At 36.6% G+C, this 21490-nt stretch overlaps 3 protein-coding genes across 4 annotated transcripts; 1 reads left to right on the top strand and 2 right to left on the bottom strand.

The window, feature by feature from the left end:
* Positions 1-1160: 1160 nt before the first annotated feature.
* LOC130814836 (uncharacterized) lies at positions 1161-4562 on the bottom strand. The gene is made up of 2 exons (XM_057681065.1): positions 4061-4562; positions 1161-2400 (listed from the first exon to the last, which is right to left on the bottom strand). The coding sequence occupies exons 1-2, from the start codon at positions 4451-4453 to the stop codon at positions 1480-1482; spliced, it is 1314 nt and encodes a 437-aa protein (XP_057537048.1). The 5' UTR covers positions 4454-4562; the 3' UTR covers positions 1161-1479.
* A 903-nt stretch (positions 4563-5465) lies between these two features.
* Positions 5466-13780, top strand: LOC130816157 (lysine-specific demethylase JMJ28-like). Of its 2 annotated transcripts, none has more exons than XM_057682814.1 (11): positions 5466-7197; positions 7294-7439; positions 9491-9602; positions 9686-9818; positions 9907-9970; positions 10073-11090; positions 11431-11958; positions 12072-12144; positions 12232-12317; positions 12512-12631; positions 12717-13772. In XM_057682814.1, the coding sequence occupies exons 1-11, from the start codon at positions 5677-5679 to the stop codon at positions 12795-12797; spliced, it is 3882 nt and encodes a 1293-aa protein (XP_057538797.1). In that variant the 5' UTR covers positions 5466-5676; the 3' UTR covers positions 12798-13772. The 2 variants fall into 2 exon arrangements, with proteins under 2 accessions (XP_057538797.1, XP_057538798.1); XM_057682815.1 differs by having other exon boundaries at positions 5477-7197; positions 9491-9593; positions 12717-13780.
* A 582-nt stretch (positions 13781-14362) lies between these two features.
* Positions 14363-21098, bottom strand: LOC130816158 (uncharacterized). The gene is made up of 5 exons (XM_057682816.1): positions 20759-21098; positions 17922-19257; positions 17302-17565; positions 15656-15811; positions 14363-14864 (listed from the first exon to the last, which is right to left on the bottom strand). Exons 1-5 carry the CDS (start codon positions 20764-20766, stop codon positions 14745-14747), a joined length of 1884 nt encoding a protein of 627 aa, XP_057538799.1. The 5' UTR covers positions 20767-21098; the 3' UTR covers positions 14363-14744.
* Positions 21099-21490: the final 392 nt, after the last annotated feature.

Raw genomic sequence — 21490 nt, 5'->3', positions numbered from 1 at the left:
TAACTTACAACTAGCAGATTCATGCATGTACACAAATTGCAATTACAATTGCAATGTAAATAATTTAAAACTAGCAAGCTCGGATATTCTAATCGGATTGCGTACATTCGTCTCACAAAACCCGTTTATTTGTGAGTAAATTAATGACATTGATAATGAAATATTAGTCGTAGAAGCCTAAGAAACAAATTCAAAGAGGCTGTAAAGCTATTAGTTTTAACTCTGACATACTCAATGGCCAATAGCAATAAACATAATATTTAACCTGCACGACTGTGTAAGTATCACATGGTTATATTTTTGTTTAAGGCACACAGGTATCGACTCAGAAATGAAGATCACATGGCTACAGAAAATATTACATCAAAGAATGCTGTGATCTAAACTGGATCCTCTAGCAGGCAATAAAAGTAAAATAAAAATTCTTAAACGAGACGGTCTCGTGGTAAAACTATCTTCATCGGACTGGCCCATGTACATTCAGTCTATTAAGTGATCACTTATACTCTAATTCTTAAGTGATCAAGTAGAGAAATGAGTTAATTATATAAATATGTTTCGTGGTGAGAAGGTCTCATACAATACGAGCTGAAAGTAAAATATCAGTGCTGTAACTATGATGCACCATACAGATCTTAAGATCAGGCTTAAAGGGGGGGAAAAGCAATGTTTCTCTGAACGTAAGACCCCCTATAGACTTTTAAAATCTCCAATGTTAAGTCTGTACCATGGTTAATCATATTATATAAAGAAATATCGATAGATATAAAGAACTACAATATTTACGGAAGCATATGATAAAAGATAAAAATAACTGAATGAGAAGAATATATGTTGGTGATCATTGGGATTAGGGCTGTGCAATGGGCCGGATACGGGTCAGATCATGCTCAGCATACATGGACCGGGTTAGACCGGGCCTACAATATAGATAGGGGCTTTATACGGGCCGGGTTCATCAAAATAGATAAAGATTGATATAAAGGGCTGTGCAATGAGAAGAATATATGCACAGGCCTAATTGGGATCAAGGTTTTGACACTATTATGTTGTTATTATCTTAAACTGAACTCATTAGTCTCGACTCTCGAGTTATGAATATGGAAGTCAATGACGAAAAGAGCGTGCATAATGCATACTACCATGGATACTAGATGATATTTTACCGATAAATTGATTTGATGCATTTTCATCATTGATCATAGCTCAAAACCATGTGCATATGAATTCACATTGATCAGTTTTCTACAGCAGGGGTACATAAGTATCACAGCAGAAAACTAAATTTCATGATGAGAGATAGAATTAAAATGTGCAAACAAATGAAGAAAAATAAATTGTTTCAAATTACATGCACCTTGGGAGTTTCTGGAGCAATTTGCTTTCTAGTTAGCAGAACGGAACCAAGCTGCATACAACCCACAAGTCGTCTGACCAAAAAGTGGACAAAGCTAGCGGCCATATAACAGGAATAACCATTTAGGTAGCGTCATCTTCCTGGGGCTTGGTTCGATACTGACGACCCTGTTTTTTAAACATGATGCCCGTGTCAACCTCTGCATTTGTTTCAGGTTCATCAACTTCCATGTCGCCAACTTCACTCTCCTGCTCGTTACTTGCGACGTCAAGAAAGGTGGACTGAATTGAGGTACGCTTCGCATCACTTCCTTTCAATTGACTATCTTCATTATCTACAGCTTTAGAAAAATCTGACTTTTTCTTTGGAACAAAGGTTACTGATTTTGGGAGATCAGTGTGAACATCAGAATTGGATCCTGGCCCACCACTTCTTTCGTTCACCATCTCCACATAGTCCACATTAGCATTAGTATTTGATTTATTGCTCATTTCATTAGAGGAATCAAGACTATAGCGCGTGTAACTGGACGGATTCCTCATATAATCTGGGACCTTAGAAACTTTCTCATCCGACACAGGTTGGTTAATAATTTGTGTAGAGGTATCCTTACCAGTAATTTCTCCAGTTCCATCACCATTGCCGACAAATGCAGGGTCAAACCTCACACGTTTTGATGGTTTTGACGTCGATTCAAGCTCCTTCCTTTTCAGTATAGGTTTCAACTTGTCAAGGCCTTCTGTTGAAAATGGTTTCAGCTTCTCAAGGCCTTGTGCATACATAGAGTTTCCGTTAGATGTTGTAGGGGGCTGCCCAGGTTTTATTTTTTCTGTCTGTGCAGCAGCTTCTGCATCATCTTCTTTCAATCTAATGATAGCAGCCCACCGATTAGCACGAGGATCCTTCCCCCTACTCCCAACCGCACCAGGGAAGTCATCTGTGATGAAATGTGAATCATTGCCAGCAGTCACATTGCTCATATACAATCGATCACCTGCATTCTCCCTTCCTATGGCAACTTTGTCAAAAGTATCTTCTTCTTCCTGCAAAATCCATAACCAAAAACATGAATTTTACAGTTATGATTTGTACTCTCTAAACAGCAGTCAAAATGTAGGCATCAATAGGAAAAGCCCCAAGAACAATCAAGAAAATAGAAGTGCGTGACTTTCAAATGCTACATTACCTTATACCACTCCCTCTCAGCCCAAAATCCCCAAATACTTGAACAGACAATAGCATTCCCGATGTCATAAAGTAGCTTCCACCTAAGCTCCTACCAAGGTAAGGTTTGGAGCCCAAGTGTATGCAACTCTACCTTTGTAATAATAAAGAAGTCATTTTTTTCACCCTAAATAGCAAGGGTCATCTACAACATTAAATATAATAAGTGCACATGACTTGCGATGACAAAGAAGTGGTGAGCAATTCACCCTTGACTTCCAATAACAAAATTATGGATGTGTTGTTGTTACCCAATTCTATGGTCTATCTGGTTGGAAGAAATTAGTGGAACTTTAACGATTGATATTTGTCCATAAAAAAATTGTTAACCTTGTTATGGGCCAAGACCTTTTTGTTTAACATTGTTTAACAAGCTATGTAGAGGAGAATGATTACTAGTGTAATTAGATAGCTGAACTTTTTAGGGAAATCTCATCACTGTAAAATATTGCTGAAGATTCTTCATTAATAAAAATTTTCAATGTCAGAGTAAACTCCACCCTTGATAGCAAGGGTCATCAGCAATTGAGAAGTTCACAATTCACATATCTAAGAAGTGCACATTATTTTCCAAAAGCAAACAACTACAAAATAACCTTTTTATTATTAATATATTATAGTACATAGCATATCTTGGGCGGCTGGGACTCAACTATCAGCTTAATCTAGTTGGTTCCTTACATGGTCTCAGAAGCCATGTGATAGAAGAGTCACGGGTTCAAATCTCATCAATTCCTCATTTCAAATAGTGTTTAGCACCATGTATGTGAGGATCATGAGGGCGTGTTTGCATCACACTTCTAGCCTAAAAAGTTCTCTTATGAGGAAACGTAATAGAGCATATAACATATCATGGAGTTTCAACCATGAACTAATGCTTTTGGTTGAGACTCTCATAATATACCACTTCAATAACCTATCCTCTTTTTTTGTTGCCAGAAGAAACAGCACAGCTACACATAAAAGTATCCTGGCATTATGCTAATATGCTTTACCTACTACCTAGTGCATCAAGAATAAGATTGCACAAATGCACCAAAATTGCTATATTCTCCACGGACAAACCCCTTCCCCCTCCCCTTCCTCAACATCTCTCAGTGTTAACTAAGACAAAAAGCTCCCTCTAACAGAACTCCATAGTCTACTCAAAATAGAATATCTTCATCTTCTAGCTTTATTATCCAAACATCAAAATTTTTGATTTCATCCAATCTAACAAAAAGATTAAAACTTTAAAATCTCTTCTATCACAAGATTCACAACATAGGCATAGCATATGTTATGAAAAACAATTGACATAGCATAAACCAATCATAACAAGTATGCAACTTCTCAATAAAAACTACACTAATTCATTAACATTAAGCAAAAATTCACTCAAAAATTAACAAAACCATCAATAACCGAAAAATTTGCATTCCAAAACCTAACTGAACAACCCAAAAAACCTAAATATAGAAACTTAAAAAGTAGTATTACCTCGTTATCAAGTGTAGAATCTAACCCAATTGACGATTTAACATCCCAATCAATGATATCATCTTTCTCATCATCGCCACCCTCATCTTCATCATCATCAATGTCTTGGAGGTCATCGTGAAGCCCTTCACGACATTTTTTGATAGTTTTACGGGAGTTGTGGCGAGATTGAGATAGAAATTCATTGAAAGAAGAAGAACAAGGGTTTGAATCTCTATCAGAAGTGTCTTTATCACGCCGCCATTCTTTCTTCTCAACTTGGGCATTTGTAAGAGACCAGAGTGGCTTTGTTGAAGATGCAGGTGAAGGTTCTAGGGATGCAAATAGAGATCCAAAAGTCTTCTTCACTCTATCTGAGAATGCTTTATCATCCATTGATTTTGATGTCGCCATTGTTGTTTAAGGAGTAGAATTTTTGGATGAATTTTCGGGGGGTTTGATTTTATATACCCGTTAGGGCTCACCGACTTTGGATGTGTGTAATATGCTGGGTAATGAGATTATCCTAAATATACAAACATGTTTTCACAGAGAAATTGATTTTTTATTAGTAGTTTAATCAAGTTGATTTTATTATTAGTTTAATCTAGTAAAAATCTAATTTTTATAAAAAACTTAGTTTGTGATGAGTGGTAGGAGTGGTACACAATATTTCTAAAAGTTGTGATGTTATTTTTCAAATATATACTATTTTACAAACAATATAATTTATAATAAAGAATTAAGATGGATGAATGAAAACTTCAGTTTTATATCCCACAATACTATTTATTTAGATTTAAATTTTTTTTCTTGTGAAATCAAAATCAGTATTTTTAACAATTTTACCCCAATAAAAATAAAGCTAAACCCAATTTGACTTGAATAATAATATGTTTGAATTAAAATTTACATCTACCCATTTTTAAGAATTTTAAACATTTTTCACTATTGATTTAAAAACTTCAATATAAAAGTGAAAATATATTCTCAACATTCACTCAAAATGCTACATTTAACTTTAAAAACTACTTACTGTGCACCAATTAATCTTGTTTGATATGTATTTCTCTACGTATAATGTAAAACATATTCAAGTGAGATCTTATTTAATTTGTCTTGATGCATATTTTCATAATATTAACTTTTTCAAAATTTTAACCATATAAAATTAAAGATATTAAAAATTAAAATCGTACATGCGTAAAAAAACAAAAATATAACAACTATAATGTTGTTTTTCGCGACAAGAAAGTCTTAGCAAATAACGGTTATTTGTGAGATTAATAAATCACTTTTATGTCGTAAGATGTGATATGGTGAGAATTTTGTCGTTTTAATTTATTTTTTTTAATTTTGTATATTTTAATATTATTCTTTTTGTATTTTTATGGTGATTTAAGTAGTAATTTTTGTGTCGTGACGGGAGGGAAGAGAAATGACTAATGAGTTACTGGCATCCTGCACATCTTCTGAATCGTAATAGAGTAGAGAGAAGAGAGTAGAGTGACACAGTCTCTGTTTCCTAAACAGAACCGTTTTTCTTTTTCCCTAAACCAATCAATCTTTACCTCTTTTTTCATCTCTTCTCACACAAATATTTTTTTTTCTTTATCCTTATTCTGTATTCTTCATCAATGGAGGAGCCATTACCACCGGACGATCTTAGATGCAAGAGAACCGACGGTCGTCATTGGCGTTGTAAACGCAAAATTGTCGATGGTAAATCCTTCTGCCTTTCTCATCTACACCGTTCCCAAAAAAAACGCCCTACTCCTATCCCTAACCCTAATCCTCTACCCGACCTCGACCCCATACCTAAACCCAGAGTTCGGATCCGACTTATAGTTAAACCCGAACCACAACCTGAACCCAAGCTCAACCCACCACAACCAGAACCTGAACCCATTGATGAATTCGAGTTCAACCCACCACCAGAACCGGTTCCTATTCTTCTGGGTACAGTTCCGGATGATTTAAGGTGTAGTAAGAATGATGGAAAAAGTTGGCGGTGCAAGAATCAGGCATTGGATGGGCAGACGCTTTGTGAGATTCATTTGATTAGGCCCAAAGCCCTAAGCCAAAGACGACCCAGACCCAGACCCAGACCCGGGACCATTGTAACTCCGGTACCGGAGAATTTGCGGTGTACGAGGAATAATGGGAAGGATTGGAGGTGTAAGAATAAAGTAGTGGAAGGGTTTTCCCATTGTGCAACTCACATGAAAAGGAATAATAACAGTAAGAGAAAGAAGAAAGAGAAACAAAATGTGTGCGCAATTGAAGAAGATTCTAGAAAAGAAGTAGAAGAAGAATCTCCGGTGCCGGTGGCAGTGCCAGTGCCGAATAATCCAAACCATGGTAATGAGTGTAGGTCTAAGGAGAGAATTTTACATGAGCAGAATTTTCGTGAGGATGATTTTGGGAGTATGAAAATTAAGGATTTAGCTGATAAAGAGAAAGGTAGTAAGAAGAGAAAGAAGAGTTTGAATAATAAGAGTACCCAGGTGGTCTTTAAGGTAGAAAATGAGTTAGAGGCGGTGGCGATGGAGGGAGAGAAGATAAGTCAAATTTCCCAAGTGACGGTAGCGGTGGAGGGAGAGAAGGAGAAGATGAGTCGAGTTTCAGAAGTTGCGATGACGGTGGAGGAAGAATTGAGGTGTAAGAGAACTGATGGAAGAGGTTGGAGGTGCAAGAGGAGAGTTTTAGAAGGAAAGACACTATGTGAGATACATTATGAACAAGGGAGATTAAGGCAACAGAGGATAACTGTTCCTGATGAATTGAAGATTTTGAGAGGTGAAGGAAGTGAGAAAGTAGAGAAGAGATTGAAGAGGAAAAAGGAAATTGAGACATTGGAGAATAATTCTAATAAAGGGATGAAGAGAATGAAGGCAGAATTGATTAGGGGTTTCTTAAGGAGGGAAATAATTGAGAGTACAAAAAAGAGTGAAAAACAAATTGGGGTTGATTCAGGGGAAGTTACTAGGGATTTGCCTTATGGGTCTATGGCTATCCCTCCTGTACCTCCTAATCAAGCTCTTGATGGTGCTGTTGGGTCTTTAGGGATTAAAATCGGAGGGCGTTGTTCGAGTTCTTTGGTTATGAGGCGTTTTCGTTCTAAGAATATTGAGCCTCCTCCTATTGGCGCTGTTAAGGTAGTTTTTTTACCTTGGTTTGTTGGTGGTTATTGATGTTCTTTTATAATTTTGTGTGTATTGAGTGCTGTTTGTTGTGTGTTTATGTGAATTTAGATTTTGCCTTTCCCTAAGAAGGTTGATAAAGTGAAGAGTAGGGGAAGAAAGAAATGCCATTGGTGTAGGAAGTTTGATAACTTGTGTTTGATCAAGTGTATGAGTTGCAAGAAGCAGTATTTCTGCTCTAATTGCATTAAAGAGAGGTACATTCTATTGATCTTATCCCCCCTGTTGGAACACTACCTGTAATTTTATTATGTATCTCTATTAAGTTGATATTGTTGAAACCTTATGAAGGGCAAGTAATATTGTAGTATTGTATCAGTATTTCTAACTATAGAAGCATCGAAGTATTGGTATAGCCGTATTGGAGTTTTTACTATGTGGATTTAAGGGAGTTTTGTGGATTGATCATATGGGAAAGTATGGAACATTGTACTAATCTTTCTAATTCCCATTTTCATCATGCAATGATTTTATCAATACCATGATTGTACATATTTGTACTATTGCTACATATGATCTCTAGGAGTTTATAGCTTATTTTGACCTAAAATGAAAATTTTCTGTTACCTACTTATCTTTTGTGTGCGTTAAAACAATATTGAAAACCACAATGTGAATTATGTGAGTCTAGGCTTATTCTATCTTCAAAAATCTAAGAAGTGATTCATTTAGAAATATTGCTTTGATGAACTCAAGCGAGACTGGTATTGAAAAGGTAATTTAGATGGAAAAATAAGATATTTATTCCGAGCGTTGTGCTTCCCAATTAGGAAGTTGCATTTGAAATTGACTTAACCATACTATTGTCGTTCATATTATTTTAGTTTTAATATTTCAGAAAAGGATGGTTGAATCCTGGTGTCTACTCAAAAGGGATAGATGTAGTAAGGGAAAGGACTGGATTGGTTTTTTGTATTTCAACTATTGAATTGTGGACAATAGTTATTTTGATTCGACTTTACATTTTCATGGCAGCCGTGGATGACAATGATAAAACTTGAGAACTTATCTGTATAATCTATTTTAGGATAAATATGTTCAGATTGCGGCTTTGATAAGGTGAAATGGTGAATGTCTCTTATATATTTCACTTATATTTTTAAAAAACAAGTTCAGATAAATTCTTATAAGTTAAATAAGTTTAGATAAACCATATAGATTAGAGCAAGTTGGCATAATGCGAGTTTATGGTTTGTGATTTAATCCCATATCTGAACTCTAGATTCGTACAATTGCCACTTGCAGATCTTTAAATGTTTTTAATTTGTGCTTTGAACTGAAATGCAATACCTCTTCAGTATACATGCCATTTTGTGTACGAAACATTATTGGAAGTTTAAGTATGATGTATGTGAGTCTAGGGTTATGCTACCTTTCCAAATTTACAAATAGATGTATTTGGTTTAAATTACAATGATAATATACTAATACAAGAAGGCTACAATTAAAAAAGTAACCATAGGTCGAAATATATTCCTAGTAATTGCTTCCAACTTAGGAAGAATTCATTTCAGAGATAGGCTAGCAAATACTCAATTCTATCTTAATTGGGTTGTTAATGTAATGTTCACAGTTTATGATTTTAGAAAGGAGATTGAATTCAAGATTCTACTTAAATGTAAGAGAAAACCAGAAAAGACTGGATGATGGTGTTATGGTGGCGGACAGCAGCTCAATTAAGCAGAAAAGAAACGGAAAGAGATTAGACAGAATAGTAAGAACAGAAAAGAAAGAAAGAAAATAGTAGAGAAGGTGGAATGCTTGTATTTATGTAATAGAGAACGTTGTGTTCCCTCGAGCTCTTCGAGTGGCTCGATAACTCCGACCCAGTTGATACTACAAGCATAATCAAATCTATTCCCCCTTCCCCTATATATAGCAAGTACTACATTCTAGAATACTTCCCATTACAGCTCAGCAAAAAGGTGTGACAAACTAACGAACAGAATCTTTTTTGTGAAACAACTTAGAGAATGCATAACAGAATTTTGTTAGTCCTGGCTCCTTCTTTTCCTTGAGTATGTGTATTTGATGATGGGCTTGGGCCGTTCTCTTTCCATGACAGATGGGTCTGGTATTTTGATGCATTACAATTGTTCTCGTGGCATAACTTTTAATATTTCAATTTTTTACATAGCAGTTGGCAATGAGACCACATAATTTGGTGATCAAGGCCTTTGTTCACTTCTCGTGTCATGATGCGTCTATTCACATCTATATCATCTTTGATTTTAATTTTATGCTTCAGATCTGCTGATCTCGAGGAAGTTAAATTGAGATGCCCAATTTGTCGCAAATGTTGTCATTGCAAAATCTGTTGCACTGCTCGGTCAAAAGATGTGGGTTCCAAGGTTAACAATGTATGCTTTTTTTCATACCAACTTTTCCGAATCTTGAGCTCGCTGGTCAGTAGTTTGATTAACTAACTGACAAACTGTTATAGGAGGTTTTGACGGAAAATTTTTTGGGAGGCAAGTTTCAGCATTTGCAGTACTTGATTAATTTCCTTCTTCCCATTCTCGTTCAAATCAACCAGGAGCAGGGTGTTGAGGTAGAGTTAGAGGCAAAATTTAGAGGTATGGTCTGGAATATTATTTATCATTTTCAAAAAAAATTAGTTCCTTTATCTGAGTGCATCTTTTTGAAGAAATAAATGTGTGACAGGGCAGAATCCCTCTGATGTTGAGATTCGACAAGCTGATGTTGGCTGCAGGGATCAATGCTGCTGGTATGTTATTTATTGATCATAGCTAGCTAGAAATTTATTGTAACAAGACTTTTGTAGTAATTTTTTTTTGATTTCTGCTTTATTGTCTTACCTTTGGGTTAGCAATAATTGCAAAAGCCCAATATTGGATTTTCACAGAAGCTGCCCAAATTGTTCATATAACCTTTGCTTAAGTTGCTGTCGAGTATATGCTCAAGGTGGGTCTCTTGGGGGTGCTTACCCTAATGGAGCGAAAATGCTTTTTCCATGTCAAAAGTCCTCTAAAACGAATCTGGATGTTGCCTCTTCTGCACCTTTACAAGACTCAACAGCTTCTGTTCGTGTATCATGTCCACCAATGGAGCTTGGTGGTTGTGATAATAGCCTCCTCGACTTGAGATGTATTTTCCCTCTAAATTGGACCAAGGAACTAGAAATTAGTGCGGCAGAAACAGTTTCTGAATATGACTTCCTACAAAATACAGATAATTCTGTTCATTGTTCTATGTGCACCAGCATCAGTAAGGCGGGTAATAAAAGTAGTGAATTGCAGCAAGTTTCTAGACGGAAAGAGTCCAATGACAACCTCCTGTACTGCCCTTGTGCTTCTGATAATCCTAGTTGCATGCTTGCTCATTTTCAGAAACATTGGCGAAAGGGACATCCTGTGAAGGTTCGTAATGTGCTTCACTGTGCATTTGCCTTGAGTTGGGACCCACTCACTATGTTTTGCAGTTATCTAGAAAAGGCCTTTGGTAATTGTAAAAGCGCAGAAGAATCTATTGAAGCTACAAGTTGTTCTGGATCATACGATGTTGAAGTTGGTATCAAGGAGGTATTCACTGGATCTATACAGGAGGGATATATGAATGTACATTGCGAAACACTAAAACTGAAGGCAAAAATCTCAACGGATTTTTCCCAGAAGCTCTTGGAAGGATGTTACAGCAAGATTCTTCATGCCTTACCTCTTCAAGAATACACAAATCCTAGAGTGGGCCTTCTGAATATTGCTGGGAAACTGCCAGAGTATTATTTGGATTCTATACTTGGTCCACATGTGTGTATCTCATGTGGTAGCAGGGATGAAGTTGCACGCGGTGAATTGGTGACAAAATTGTGTTGTAACTCTTTCGATGAGGTAAGTCTTGATCTATTTCCTTCTGTTTCAATGCTGCTTATTGATTGATACTTTGATGATATAATAATTTTTCCTGTTTAATATGGCTGCATTGGTGTTACTGTTTAATCTCCATGACATTCTTTTGGGTTGGGTTTGTGTGCGGGCTGTTAAAAGAGAGATTATATTAAGTTTTGTATATTCTGTTTCTATTGCTCAAGTACTTTTAAAGGTTTGGGTGAGCATCGAAATGAGTGGTACTGGATCAGCTAAATCCTTTTGATATTGAGAATATGCTTTCACATAAGGCCCACATGATCGTTGGTAACCATATTGAGCTTGGCGTAATGTTAATTTCCAGGTTAATATCTTAGTACATGTGGGTGATGCAACATGTTCCTCCGAGCAGCTTAATAAGATGAAGAAGTTAATAAAACGGAATATCAATTTGAAGGACCTAGGAGGTCAGACTTCCAATAAGAATCTTGAAGATGATGATACGAGACTGCACAGTGAGGTTTCAGTTGAAGCAGGAGAGAGGCATGGGATAGTGGGTGCTTCTTGTTGCTCTGCAGCCGCTAATGATGCTTCTGTTATCAACATTCGTACGGATGATAAATCTCCACCTGCTAAGTTAGTTAACGGTTCTGATACTGATTCTGATGCTTCAGTGATTTGTTCCAGGGCTAGTCATAGTCCTGACAAAGATGTTGATCAAATTCCTCACCAGGACCTTTCGGGGAGTCTTGATGCTAATGACAAACAATCTCTTTCAGAACATTGCGGGGCTCAGTGGGATGTCTTCCGCCGACAAGACGTCTCAAAGCTCTTGGAGTACCTTTCAAAGCACGAAAATGAAATACGTTTAGGAAGTGGCCTTTCAAATAATGTGGGTAAAATTATGGACGTTTTTTTTCTTCATTGAAACGCTATCATTGAAATGCTCCCACTCCTTTTGCCAGAGAATGCTCTTTGATTCTGAAGTTTGCATATTTGTTTCAGGTTGTTCATCCAATTCTTGATGGAAGTTTGTATCTCGACACAGTTCACAAAATGCAACTCAAACAGGAATTTGGTAATCTTATGTTCTATACCCATTTGTTTTTGTTGGCATTGTTTGGGCAATTGTTGACTTGGTAGTATTTTGAATTTTATTTTACAGAGATTGAACCGTGGACGTTCAATCAATGCCTTGGAGAAGCTGTGTTCATTCCTGCAGGATGCCCTTACCAAATAAAGCATATCAAGGTATAGCTTCATGGTGCTCGAGTTTGTGATTGTGTTATTTAAGAATATCCGTGATGGGCTTAAAATTACCTTAGAAGCTCTATACAAGCAGCGAGGGACCAAAACTTCAATATCACATTCATATTTCACGTCTTTCTTAGAGTTTTCATTGGTTTTTCCTTTTTATTGATCATCTATGTGTTTGTGCTTTGAAGTCCTGTGTCAACGTTACGGTGGGATTTATCTCCCCTGAAAACGCATCAGAGTGCATCAAGTTGATCAATGAAATCCGTGTTCTCCCCAATAATCACAAGGCCAAACGAGTGAAGTTAGAGGTAAACTTTTAAAGTGTGAAGATTACGCCGATTCTTTTTCAAAGAGCATATTTTTAATCATTATGAGTGATGAGTATTGGATCAGGTGGAGAAGATGGCGATATGCAGCGTAGATGAAGCAATCAAGGAAATATACAGACTTAAGAGTGAAGAAGGAATCCGCTGATGCCATCAGTAACTAAAGATTGAGCTGCCTTGGAAATTAAGAGAAAGGCGATTTCTTTGAGACCTATTGTGATATTGTTTTGTCTGCCTTTATGTAGGAGTAGTGGATTAGGATTTCGTATATATCAGGCTATTGATCCGATGATAAAACCAGCTGTAACCTTATAGTTTGAGGCACTATGCTGGGTAGCAACGCACATTTTGGTGCCTGCCTTAAGAGGTTCAAATGAATTAGTAAAATAGGCTGTATCATTCTTCATTTCTTCCTGTAGTGTGATGTTTCTAGCTGTTCATATGGCTTCAAGTTATAGCTATTTCAATCTTGTGCACAGAGATCAGCCACATTTGATGGGTCTTTTATCTTGCACCGGATCTACCAGCTTCTTGGTAATTTGGTAATCTGGTATAAGCGAATGGCTGAAAACCCAGAATGTGCACGAACTTGGGTGATGTTTACACATTTGTGCATTTGTATTTGCTATATAATGTAAATTGAAGTGAGTTTTGAGTTTAAATCTCACCAGGTAGGGATAGCAATGGGTCGTATTTAGACTGGGTCTAGAGGATTCCGGATCCAGATTTATTTTCTTAGAATAGACCCATATTAGGATTCAGATTTTTGGATCTAGATCTTCAAGACCCAGATTTGGATCCATTGATATTACAGATCTAGAAAATTGTTTTTTCCACGTGTTTGATTGACTTTTACATCGTATTGAGATTGCAATAGTTATTTTGACTAAGAAATCAAACTCCTCACCAGAAAGCAATTGACAGAAACACTCAGACACATTACTTGCTAGGCAACAAACAATCTACTTAACAAATAATAGAATAATTTAATGTTGATAATTTTGTGAAATGATATTTCAATGAAACTGAGTATTTAATATTAATTGCTAATCAATATAAACCAAAATCATCATTCGATTTTTTTAATGTTCTGACATCTTCTATGGTTTACGTTAAAAAAAGTAGCAGAGGAACAGCACTATTTAGAGTATTAGACAATAGACAGTACCTTAATGATAGCAGCATGATGTTGGCGAATGGGGAGGGTGCACCGCATGTAAGGTAATTTTTTTAATAAAAATGGATCCTAAGGATCTATGGGTCCGGCTCCGTGTACTTTTTAAAACTTGGATCCAATTCCAGATCCATCAACTACAAATAGATCCAGACCGATTCGCTTCTGAAAGGTTTTCAAAACTTTAGGATCCTGACCCATGAAAATGGATCCGGGTCCAAGATCTATTAACCATCTCTACTCACCACTAATAAAAGGATCAATTCCCCATTCCTTACTCGAGGAAATTTTTCTTACACAAGAAAAAACGGTGAGGTAATGCTACACCAAAAATCAGCAGTAAAACAGTAAGAGGTAAAAGACAATTAGTTCAAAGGAACTCATTGTTGTATTGCATGGCAGTGAACTACATATATTGTTTGAGTTTGCTGCAAAAATCAGTCTCTATAGCAAAACTCAAAGGAACAGAGGAGTAGAGGGCATAGTATATGTTACCGTTGTATCATTAGAGTGCACAAAATATCACATTGTATAAATAATTGAAAACTTTTTGAATAGTCCCATTAAAAGAATCCAAGAATTGAAAGCTTTGATTGCCAAACACCAGCTGAAAACTCAGATTCAGAGCAGGGTTTATCTGATTATATACACTCAGACAAAATGGAAGTTAAACTATAGACCCTTTTCCCAGGCCACTATTACAAGTACTACTCTCTATCACTCATGCACACCAAAATTCAGAGTGGAACAAACTAAATTGATACTATATGGGATAAAAAATCAAAACGGAACTGATGAAAGACGATCAAATGAAACCTAAGCTATGTAAAATTATTTCAGAATGAAGCTATGTATAGTATCTGAGGCTGAGCCATCTAAATTTTGTTTTACCAGCACTTAGATGTAGCAAAAACAAAGTTTTTAAGGGGCCATAAGCCCCTCAATAGTGTATGAAAGAGATTGTGCCCAGTCAGCTTTGAATAACAACGTCTGAAGCGTGCGCATCACATCATAATCTGGATCGAGCTTCCGCTGCCAACCCTACAATGAAGAATGAAGTTCAGTTACGGTTAAACTATTGACGTATTCAAGAGTTCTGAGTTATTTTTAACACAGCAGTCATGTAGATGCAATCCAAAAGGATTTGAATTCGGGAAAGGCGTTGACATAGCACCTTCAACAGGTATGACTAGATGACTTGTGATCTATAAATGTTCTGTCTACTAGTACTAGTATAATCAAATCCCTCCAAGACTACGAGTTAAAATGACAGAAATATCAAATTCATTCTTCTAGGATGCATAGAAGTGTAAAAGACTTATATGTCACTGCATGTCCAATTTATAACCTAATACAAGCGCTCCGTTCTTCAGTCACAAAGCAACGTAACACTTTCTAAACAGATTCCACAAATGATCTGCTTCTCTACACGTTACAAATCGTAACTTACAAACTTCCATTTGTTAATGATCGTAAGGAACCAATGTTGCAAATATTTTTCTCAGTTATATGTTTCAAACAGTTTTTTGACCGTCGCTTCTCTATTGTGGAACATACAAGAATTTCTCAAATCTCTACCTTACTAAAGAGAAAATTCTCCCATAAAATCTAAGATACAACATTCTGATGAAAAGAATCTGGACTTAAAGAGCAAGGATGGGTCAAGAACCAAATTTTAATATAAAAAATGGCATATTGGCCAGTTCTAATTAGCAGGTTTAATAAAATCCAAACAAATAAATGGTAGGGAAACAAATTTCTAATCCCGCAACAAAAATGCAAATGAGATGTGAACTTATAGACTACAATGATGGCATGAATGGACTGCTTACCTCAAGAACCAAAGTCGTTACTATTACAGTGCACACGTTGCCATCAATGTTGACTTTGTGACGCCTAACTTGCTCAAGTAACTGTTGCATGGCATCTGCAGGATGAACCAAGTCTCCTTCTGGAGTAGCCCAAAAATCAAAAGACTCTTTCACCTCCTGCGATTATGCAAACCAGAATTTCAATACACCATGTTCACAGTTTAAGTTATTCGTAGGCAAGATGAGGATATCTCCCACCCATCCTCTTTGGTCATGAGGAGGAGTGAGAGATTTTCAGAAAAGATACTGGAAGAAAATAAGAAAACAAGCAAATAATCACCAAATGATCAAAAATCAACTTTTGATCGTAACATAATTCAGAAGATGCTACTACTCATGTAGGATCCACGAGACTTGGCATGGATATAGGCTCTTCGATACTTTATTTAGGCCAAATTCAAAGACTTTAATTTAAAAACCCAAAACAGACACAAATTGTGATATCCGGGTTGAGCTTTAAAAAATAAAAAGGATTGATTGATTCACATATCAACAAGGTGCATCTTCTTTTCAAGGGAGCCAATTTTCTAAGAACTCTACAATTAAGCATGCTTGGTAGAAAGCAATCTTAGGATGTGTGACCTTTTGGGAAGTTTTCTCGGGTGCGCACAAGTGAGACAAAAGTACGCTGAAAAGACTTGTGTTGATTTGTGGGGTCAGTCAATAGCCTCCATGGATAGGTGTTACAGGTGGTATTAGAGCAACTCTATGATCGTAGCTGATAGTGTATTCAATGCACTTAGCATGGGAACAATCCTACACTAAGGTGAATTTTTATGTGGGAGTGAGTGTGATACCATGGGTTGAACTTTAAAAAGGATTGATTAACTACCCATGTCAACAAGGTGCATATTCTTTTCAAGGAAGCTCACTTGCTAAGAACTCCACATTTAAGCATGTTTGGTGGGAAGCAATTTTATGATGAGTAACCTCTTGTGAAGTTTTTCCATGTGCGCACGAGTGAGGCCAAAGTGTGTTGCAAACACTTATATTAGTTTGTGGGGTGCGATAGTCGATCGACAATCTGGGGTGTTACAAGTCCAACATGGGTATACAACTCTTAAAAGAACATCTACACACCAAGTGGAAAAATAAAATTCGAGTAGACAAAAACCCATGATCAAAAATCTCATCATAACACACGCCCCAAAAGACGGTGAATAATGCTTGCCACAAGAAAGAAAGATTAAGAACATGTTTCTCGTAGTCCAATGTTACGATTCCAATAATTAATGTCTGAAGAAATTTTATTTTATCATTCACTGATCAAAACTTGTACTCATTCTGTTCCAAATGATATGTTCCACCTTTTTATTTATATTTACAACTTACAATTTCTATTAAGATTCCTTCAAAAGCAGCCTTCACCAAACATGAGCATTAGGGGATCAAAAAAGTTAAAATCAAGGTCAAAGTCAACAACAAAGTCAATGTCGAATGAACAAAAACTTTGCAATTAGTAATTAGTACCACTTATTTTGTCAAAAAGCGAGGGGAAGGATTTGGAAAGAAAGGGTTTAGAGGGAAAATACGGACAAATTTTGTTAATTTTCCTTCTAATAGCATTTTACTGAAGTAAGAGCTAAAGCTAACTTCTTAATTCTTACCTGAATGAATGCTTCAGGATTTGGACAGCTCTGCTGCTTTGATAATTGGAGAGTGCGCTCTGCTACAGTGCGTCCATCCCTACAAGCAACAGCCTTGAAGAACTCCAGCAGAGTCACACGGTCATTTTTCGAGAGTTCAGCTGTCATGCCAACATCAATGAAGACAACATGAGGCTTTGATTTTGCCTCACGCTTACGCTTGCCATGTTTCAATCGGACAAGAATATTTCCAGGATGCATGTCTGCATGAATGAAGTTATCCACCTGCAACAACCAATATTTACAGTTAAAGATTATTTCTAAATAGCTGAAAGCAACAAGCTAGAAGTGACCCAACAGACACAGGGAGAGAAGAGGAAAATTTAACATTATAAAGAATCAATGTCAAGGTTCTTACGCCCCCTCAAAAAAAGAAAGATAGCTTAAGCAGTCATAAATGTTTCAACCCAGGATGTAGTAAAACAAAATGCAACTGCAATCCCAGCATATGAATATTAATCACAGATGAACAGATTCCAACAATAACTGACACACTATAAAGTAAACAAATTAAAGACAACATGGTATCAGTGAAAAGGTGACAGCATTATAAAGTCAAATAAAATTTATTGTGCTGTTACCAGTAGCATTTTCAGAAGAGCATGGGTTCCAAGGTGAGCCAGTGCAGTTTTAAAGCGTTCATGTCCATCAAACCCATCATCAACATAGCGTGCAACACTTTCCCCATGTTCAAAAGTTTCAACTAAAACAGCAGGATGTACGAGTGGATATAGAGGTTTTGGAAAAGACACATCCTTCCATCTCCTGAAGTTATATATAAACCGATTTAGATTAGCAGCTTCCCTGGAAAGATCAACTTGTGACATCATGAAAACTGCAAATTGCTGAACACTTTCATCTAGTCTCAACCACTTTAGAGTAGGGATGAGTGTGGATACTTTTGCCACTGCATTAATAATAACAAAGTCCCTCCTGATCGAATCCCCAACTCCAGGATGCCTCACTTTCACTGCAACCTCAATGAGCTTGGACTTTTGACCAGGGTGTCGGAAGCGCAAAACAGCTCGATGCACCTGGGCAATACTTCCAGATGCAACAGGTTTCTCTTCAAAACTCTCAAAAATTTCAGAAATCCTACGACCGAAGGCTTTTTCCACAGTTCTTTTTGTATAAGCAAAGTTGTGTTCTGGAGCTTTAGAATGCAGCTTTGCAAGCTCAGTACATAAATCTCTTGGGAATAAATCTGGTCGTGTAGCTGCCCATTGTCCCCATTTGATAAATGCAGGGCCAGCTCTCTCAAGGGTACGATGCACAAGCTGAAGCCAAAACGTTCTGAAATGAGGTCCAAAACTATCTGCAAATGGAGCCATGGCTATGCTGGGTGAGAATAATAATGCCAGACAAACAGCTCTTAGCAGCAAAATTAGAACCTCTAGAATGTCCAAAAGCAAACTGCTCATGTAGGCTTGGCTATCTTGTGCACGCATAAAAACAGCATTTTTCGAGGGGAGATACTCTGACTCAGCAAATGATTTTTGAGTTAGTGCTAGCTCCCCAAACACTAAGGCAAAAATACCGGGTAAAAAAGGGTGAGACCTGGTTGAGGCTATGGCGAATGCTTTAGCAGCCCTGGTTATAGCAGGAATGGTTGAACCATGGGAAGAATGCAACTTTGAAATCGTCTTCCAAGCATTTTGAGCCCTGGTTATAGCAGGAATGGTTGAACCATGGGAGGAATGCAGCTTTGAAATCGTTTTCCAAGCATTTTGAGCATGATGTGCCATAGTGTTACTTGCATAATTGACAGAATAATTCCTTGGAAAGCCACTCTTATGTTGTGGTACACGTGGCTGAAAGAGAGGATATGTGACATCCCTTTTAAATCCAATATTGCTGCAACCACGGGTTTTTAATATGGCATTTGTGGCCCTCCTAATATTTCTAAACATCAAAAGTCTGCAAGAGAAGTTGGACCTAGGTAAGTTCTTGGGATGGAGGGAGTAACTAGCAAACAAACGCAATCTATTTGTGAAGGAATGGGGTTGATCATACATAATATGTGTAAGAATATATCAGCTACCAACAAAAAGGAAACTTTTTGCAGAAAATGACTAACTAAATAATAAGGGTCTTGATTCCAATCTGTTGGGAGTGACCCAACTTTATGATTCAAGCTCACTTGAATTTCATCCTAAATTCAAGATTGTTGTATCATTGTACTTCTTTAGCATAATTCTAGAACTAGCCAAATTTATTATGGATCCTAGAGAAATCATGGGCAGTTATCACAAAAATTTCTACTCTCATCATGATTTCTCATGAGAAGCTACTAAAGGCCACTAAAGACTTTCTAGATTATTCTCCTTCTTTGTTGAACCAACCAACTACTCCAATATATTTGTGTAGTTAGGTCCATTTCCAATAGGGGACACCACCATAGTTTAAAAACAAGGTTGCTACGTATCGTATGAGTCGCATTGTAAAGGTTTTTAAATCTACCGAATTGAGATCAACGCATCGGAAAGATGTTAAAAAACCACATTTTACGCTGATTCAAGGGATATCTAATGGCTTCCCAGTTCCCACCAATATTTGGCAGTATGACTTGCACATCGCCCTCACTACAGCATTTGCGAGCGTTACCGTATTTGTACACTTTGGACGCAACATATACATTATACAAACAAACCATACTCATAATCCTTCCACTATACTAGTTTACTACTATCCTCCTACACACAAATTATCTAATTGTACTCCACAATTTCCAAAATTAGTTCTTGGTAATACTCTCATAATTTTACATAGTGGATTTTATATTGTGTGTGTTCCTTTTTATTTCTTATCTTGCATTCATCCATTTTTGGATTAAGGCTTTGGCATTGTTGTTGTTACATATATTATCTTTCACAAATGATCTAGGCTTCCACATATGCTCCATCTTCTAACACAAGAGATGAAACCCATTTAACTAAAGATCAGGTATTAAATTGCTTCAAGCAGACCAATCTAGCACCACACACAGCAAGGTGCAATACATAGTAAACAAGACCACAACAATGACCAATCTAACATATAAATTGATAAACAATATAGGAAACGACAAAGGCCAATCTCACAACATGCTAAACAATACTTTATACCCAACCTGTTTCTTTGACCGCTGAATTGCATTTCTCAAAATTTATGCTTTTTCCTAATCAGATGCAATACAAATGAACTTGAATTCAAGCTAATAGTTTACAAATGGCATATTCAAAAGAAATCTAAACATTCTTATACATATGAAACATAATACCCACAAATATCAATAAATACCCAGAAAACAAAAACCCACAAAAATATCACATTTTCAAACACAACCCAATTCAGCGAAACCAAAATCAAATCAAAATACACAAAAATCTACAAAATAAAAACATGGAAAACAAAAAGTAAGGAGGTGATATGAAGAAACCTTGACATTGAGAGAGCAAATTAAGGAAGATTGGTGAGAAGACTAAGAGGAGAAATAAATGGTGGGAAGTAGTAGGAAAGAGCATTTTCTCATATCGATTAGCTTGTTGAAGGGGATGTTTCAGGCTTCACCGCAATCTGCAATCCCCAATCCTCAATCTGGGATTTTGTTAATGGTTAAGCTTAAGCAGCTCGACGGCGAAAGCGAGAGACAAAGGAAATGAGAAAGGGATCGGTACGTGCGTTAAACTCAAAGGCCAAAGCTCTTGTTGCAGCGTGGCCTTGTAATTGTATGTATGGTAATGGTTTTTTGATGAGAAGCGTGGGCCTTCAGTTTTGACAAGTCACTACTTCCTAGACTTCTATGCTTGTGAGTTATATGTTTGCTCTTTTTTATGTGTTTTGATTTTTGTTATATTTTTTTATTTTATTTTATGAATTTTATTATTTTTTTTCATGGTTTATATTTTATTTTCAAATATGTAATTAACATTTCATTTTATTTAGATGTTATTTCTACTTTAACATAAAACATCAATCTTCTACCTTGTCTTGAGTTGCTCACAAATCGCACTTATAGCAAAATGAGTGTTCTTTTGCATGAAACTGTTTCACAACATACAATTGCACAAATATTAAGAAAAGCACAATTAGTGTATGAGACATACAAGTTATAAGTCCATATAAACAAGAAGATTAAATTCAATAACACAAGTTTCTCTGAGAGACGCAT

This window comes from Amaranthus tricolor, chromosome 6, assembly GCF_026212465.1.
Source record: "Amaranthus tricolor cultivar Red isolate AtriRed21 chromosome 6, ASM2621246v1, whole genome shotgun sequence".
Taxonomy (NCBI): Eukaryota; Viridiplantae; Streptophyta; class Magnoliopsida; order Caryophyllales; family Amaranthaceae; genus Amaranthus; species Amaranthus tricolor.
The sequence above is the reverse complement of the archived record's forward strand: the minus strand, read 5'-3'. Positions and strand labels throughout refer to the sequence as shown.

What these genes read in the sequence shown, in the direction of transcription:
- LOC130814836 (XM_057681065.1), bottom strand. Translation starts at nt 4,453, where the DNA reads ATGGCGACATCAAAATCAATGGATGATAAAGCATTCTCAGATAGAGTG. An exon ending in ATTCTACACTTGATAACGAG is followed by an intron (nt 2,401 to 4,060) that starts GTAATACTACTT and finishes TGGATTTTGCAG; the next exon opens with GAAGAAGAAGATACTTTTGA.
- LOC130816157 (XM_057682814.1), top strand. Translation starts at nt 5,677, where the DNA reads ATGGAGGAGCCATTACCACCGGACGATCTTAGATGCAAGAGAACCGAC. An exon ending in TGGGTTCCAAGGTTAACAAT is followed by an intron (nt 9,603 to 9,685) that starts GTATGCTTTTTT and finishes AAACTGTTATAG; the next exon opens with GAGGTTTTGACGGAAAATTT. An exon ending in ACCAAATAAAGCATATCAAG is followed by an intron (nt 12,318 to 12,511) that starts GTATAGCTTCAT and finishes TGTGCTTTGAAG; the next exon opens with TCCTGTGTCAACGTTACGGT.
- LOC130816158 (XM_057682816.1), bottom strand. An exon ending in CTCTTCTGAAAATGCTACTG is followed by an intron (nt 17,566 to 17,921) that starts GTAACAGCACAA and finishes TGGTTGTTGCAG; the next exon opens with GTGGATAACTTCATTCATGC. An exon ending in TAACGACTTTGGTTCTTGAG is followed by an intron (nt 14,865 to 15,655) that starts GTAAGCAGTCCA and finishes TCTTCATTGTAG; the next exon opens with GGTTGGCAGCGGAAGCTCGA.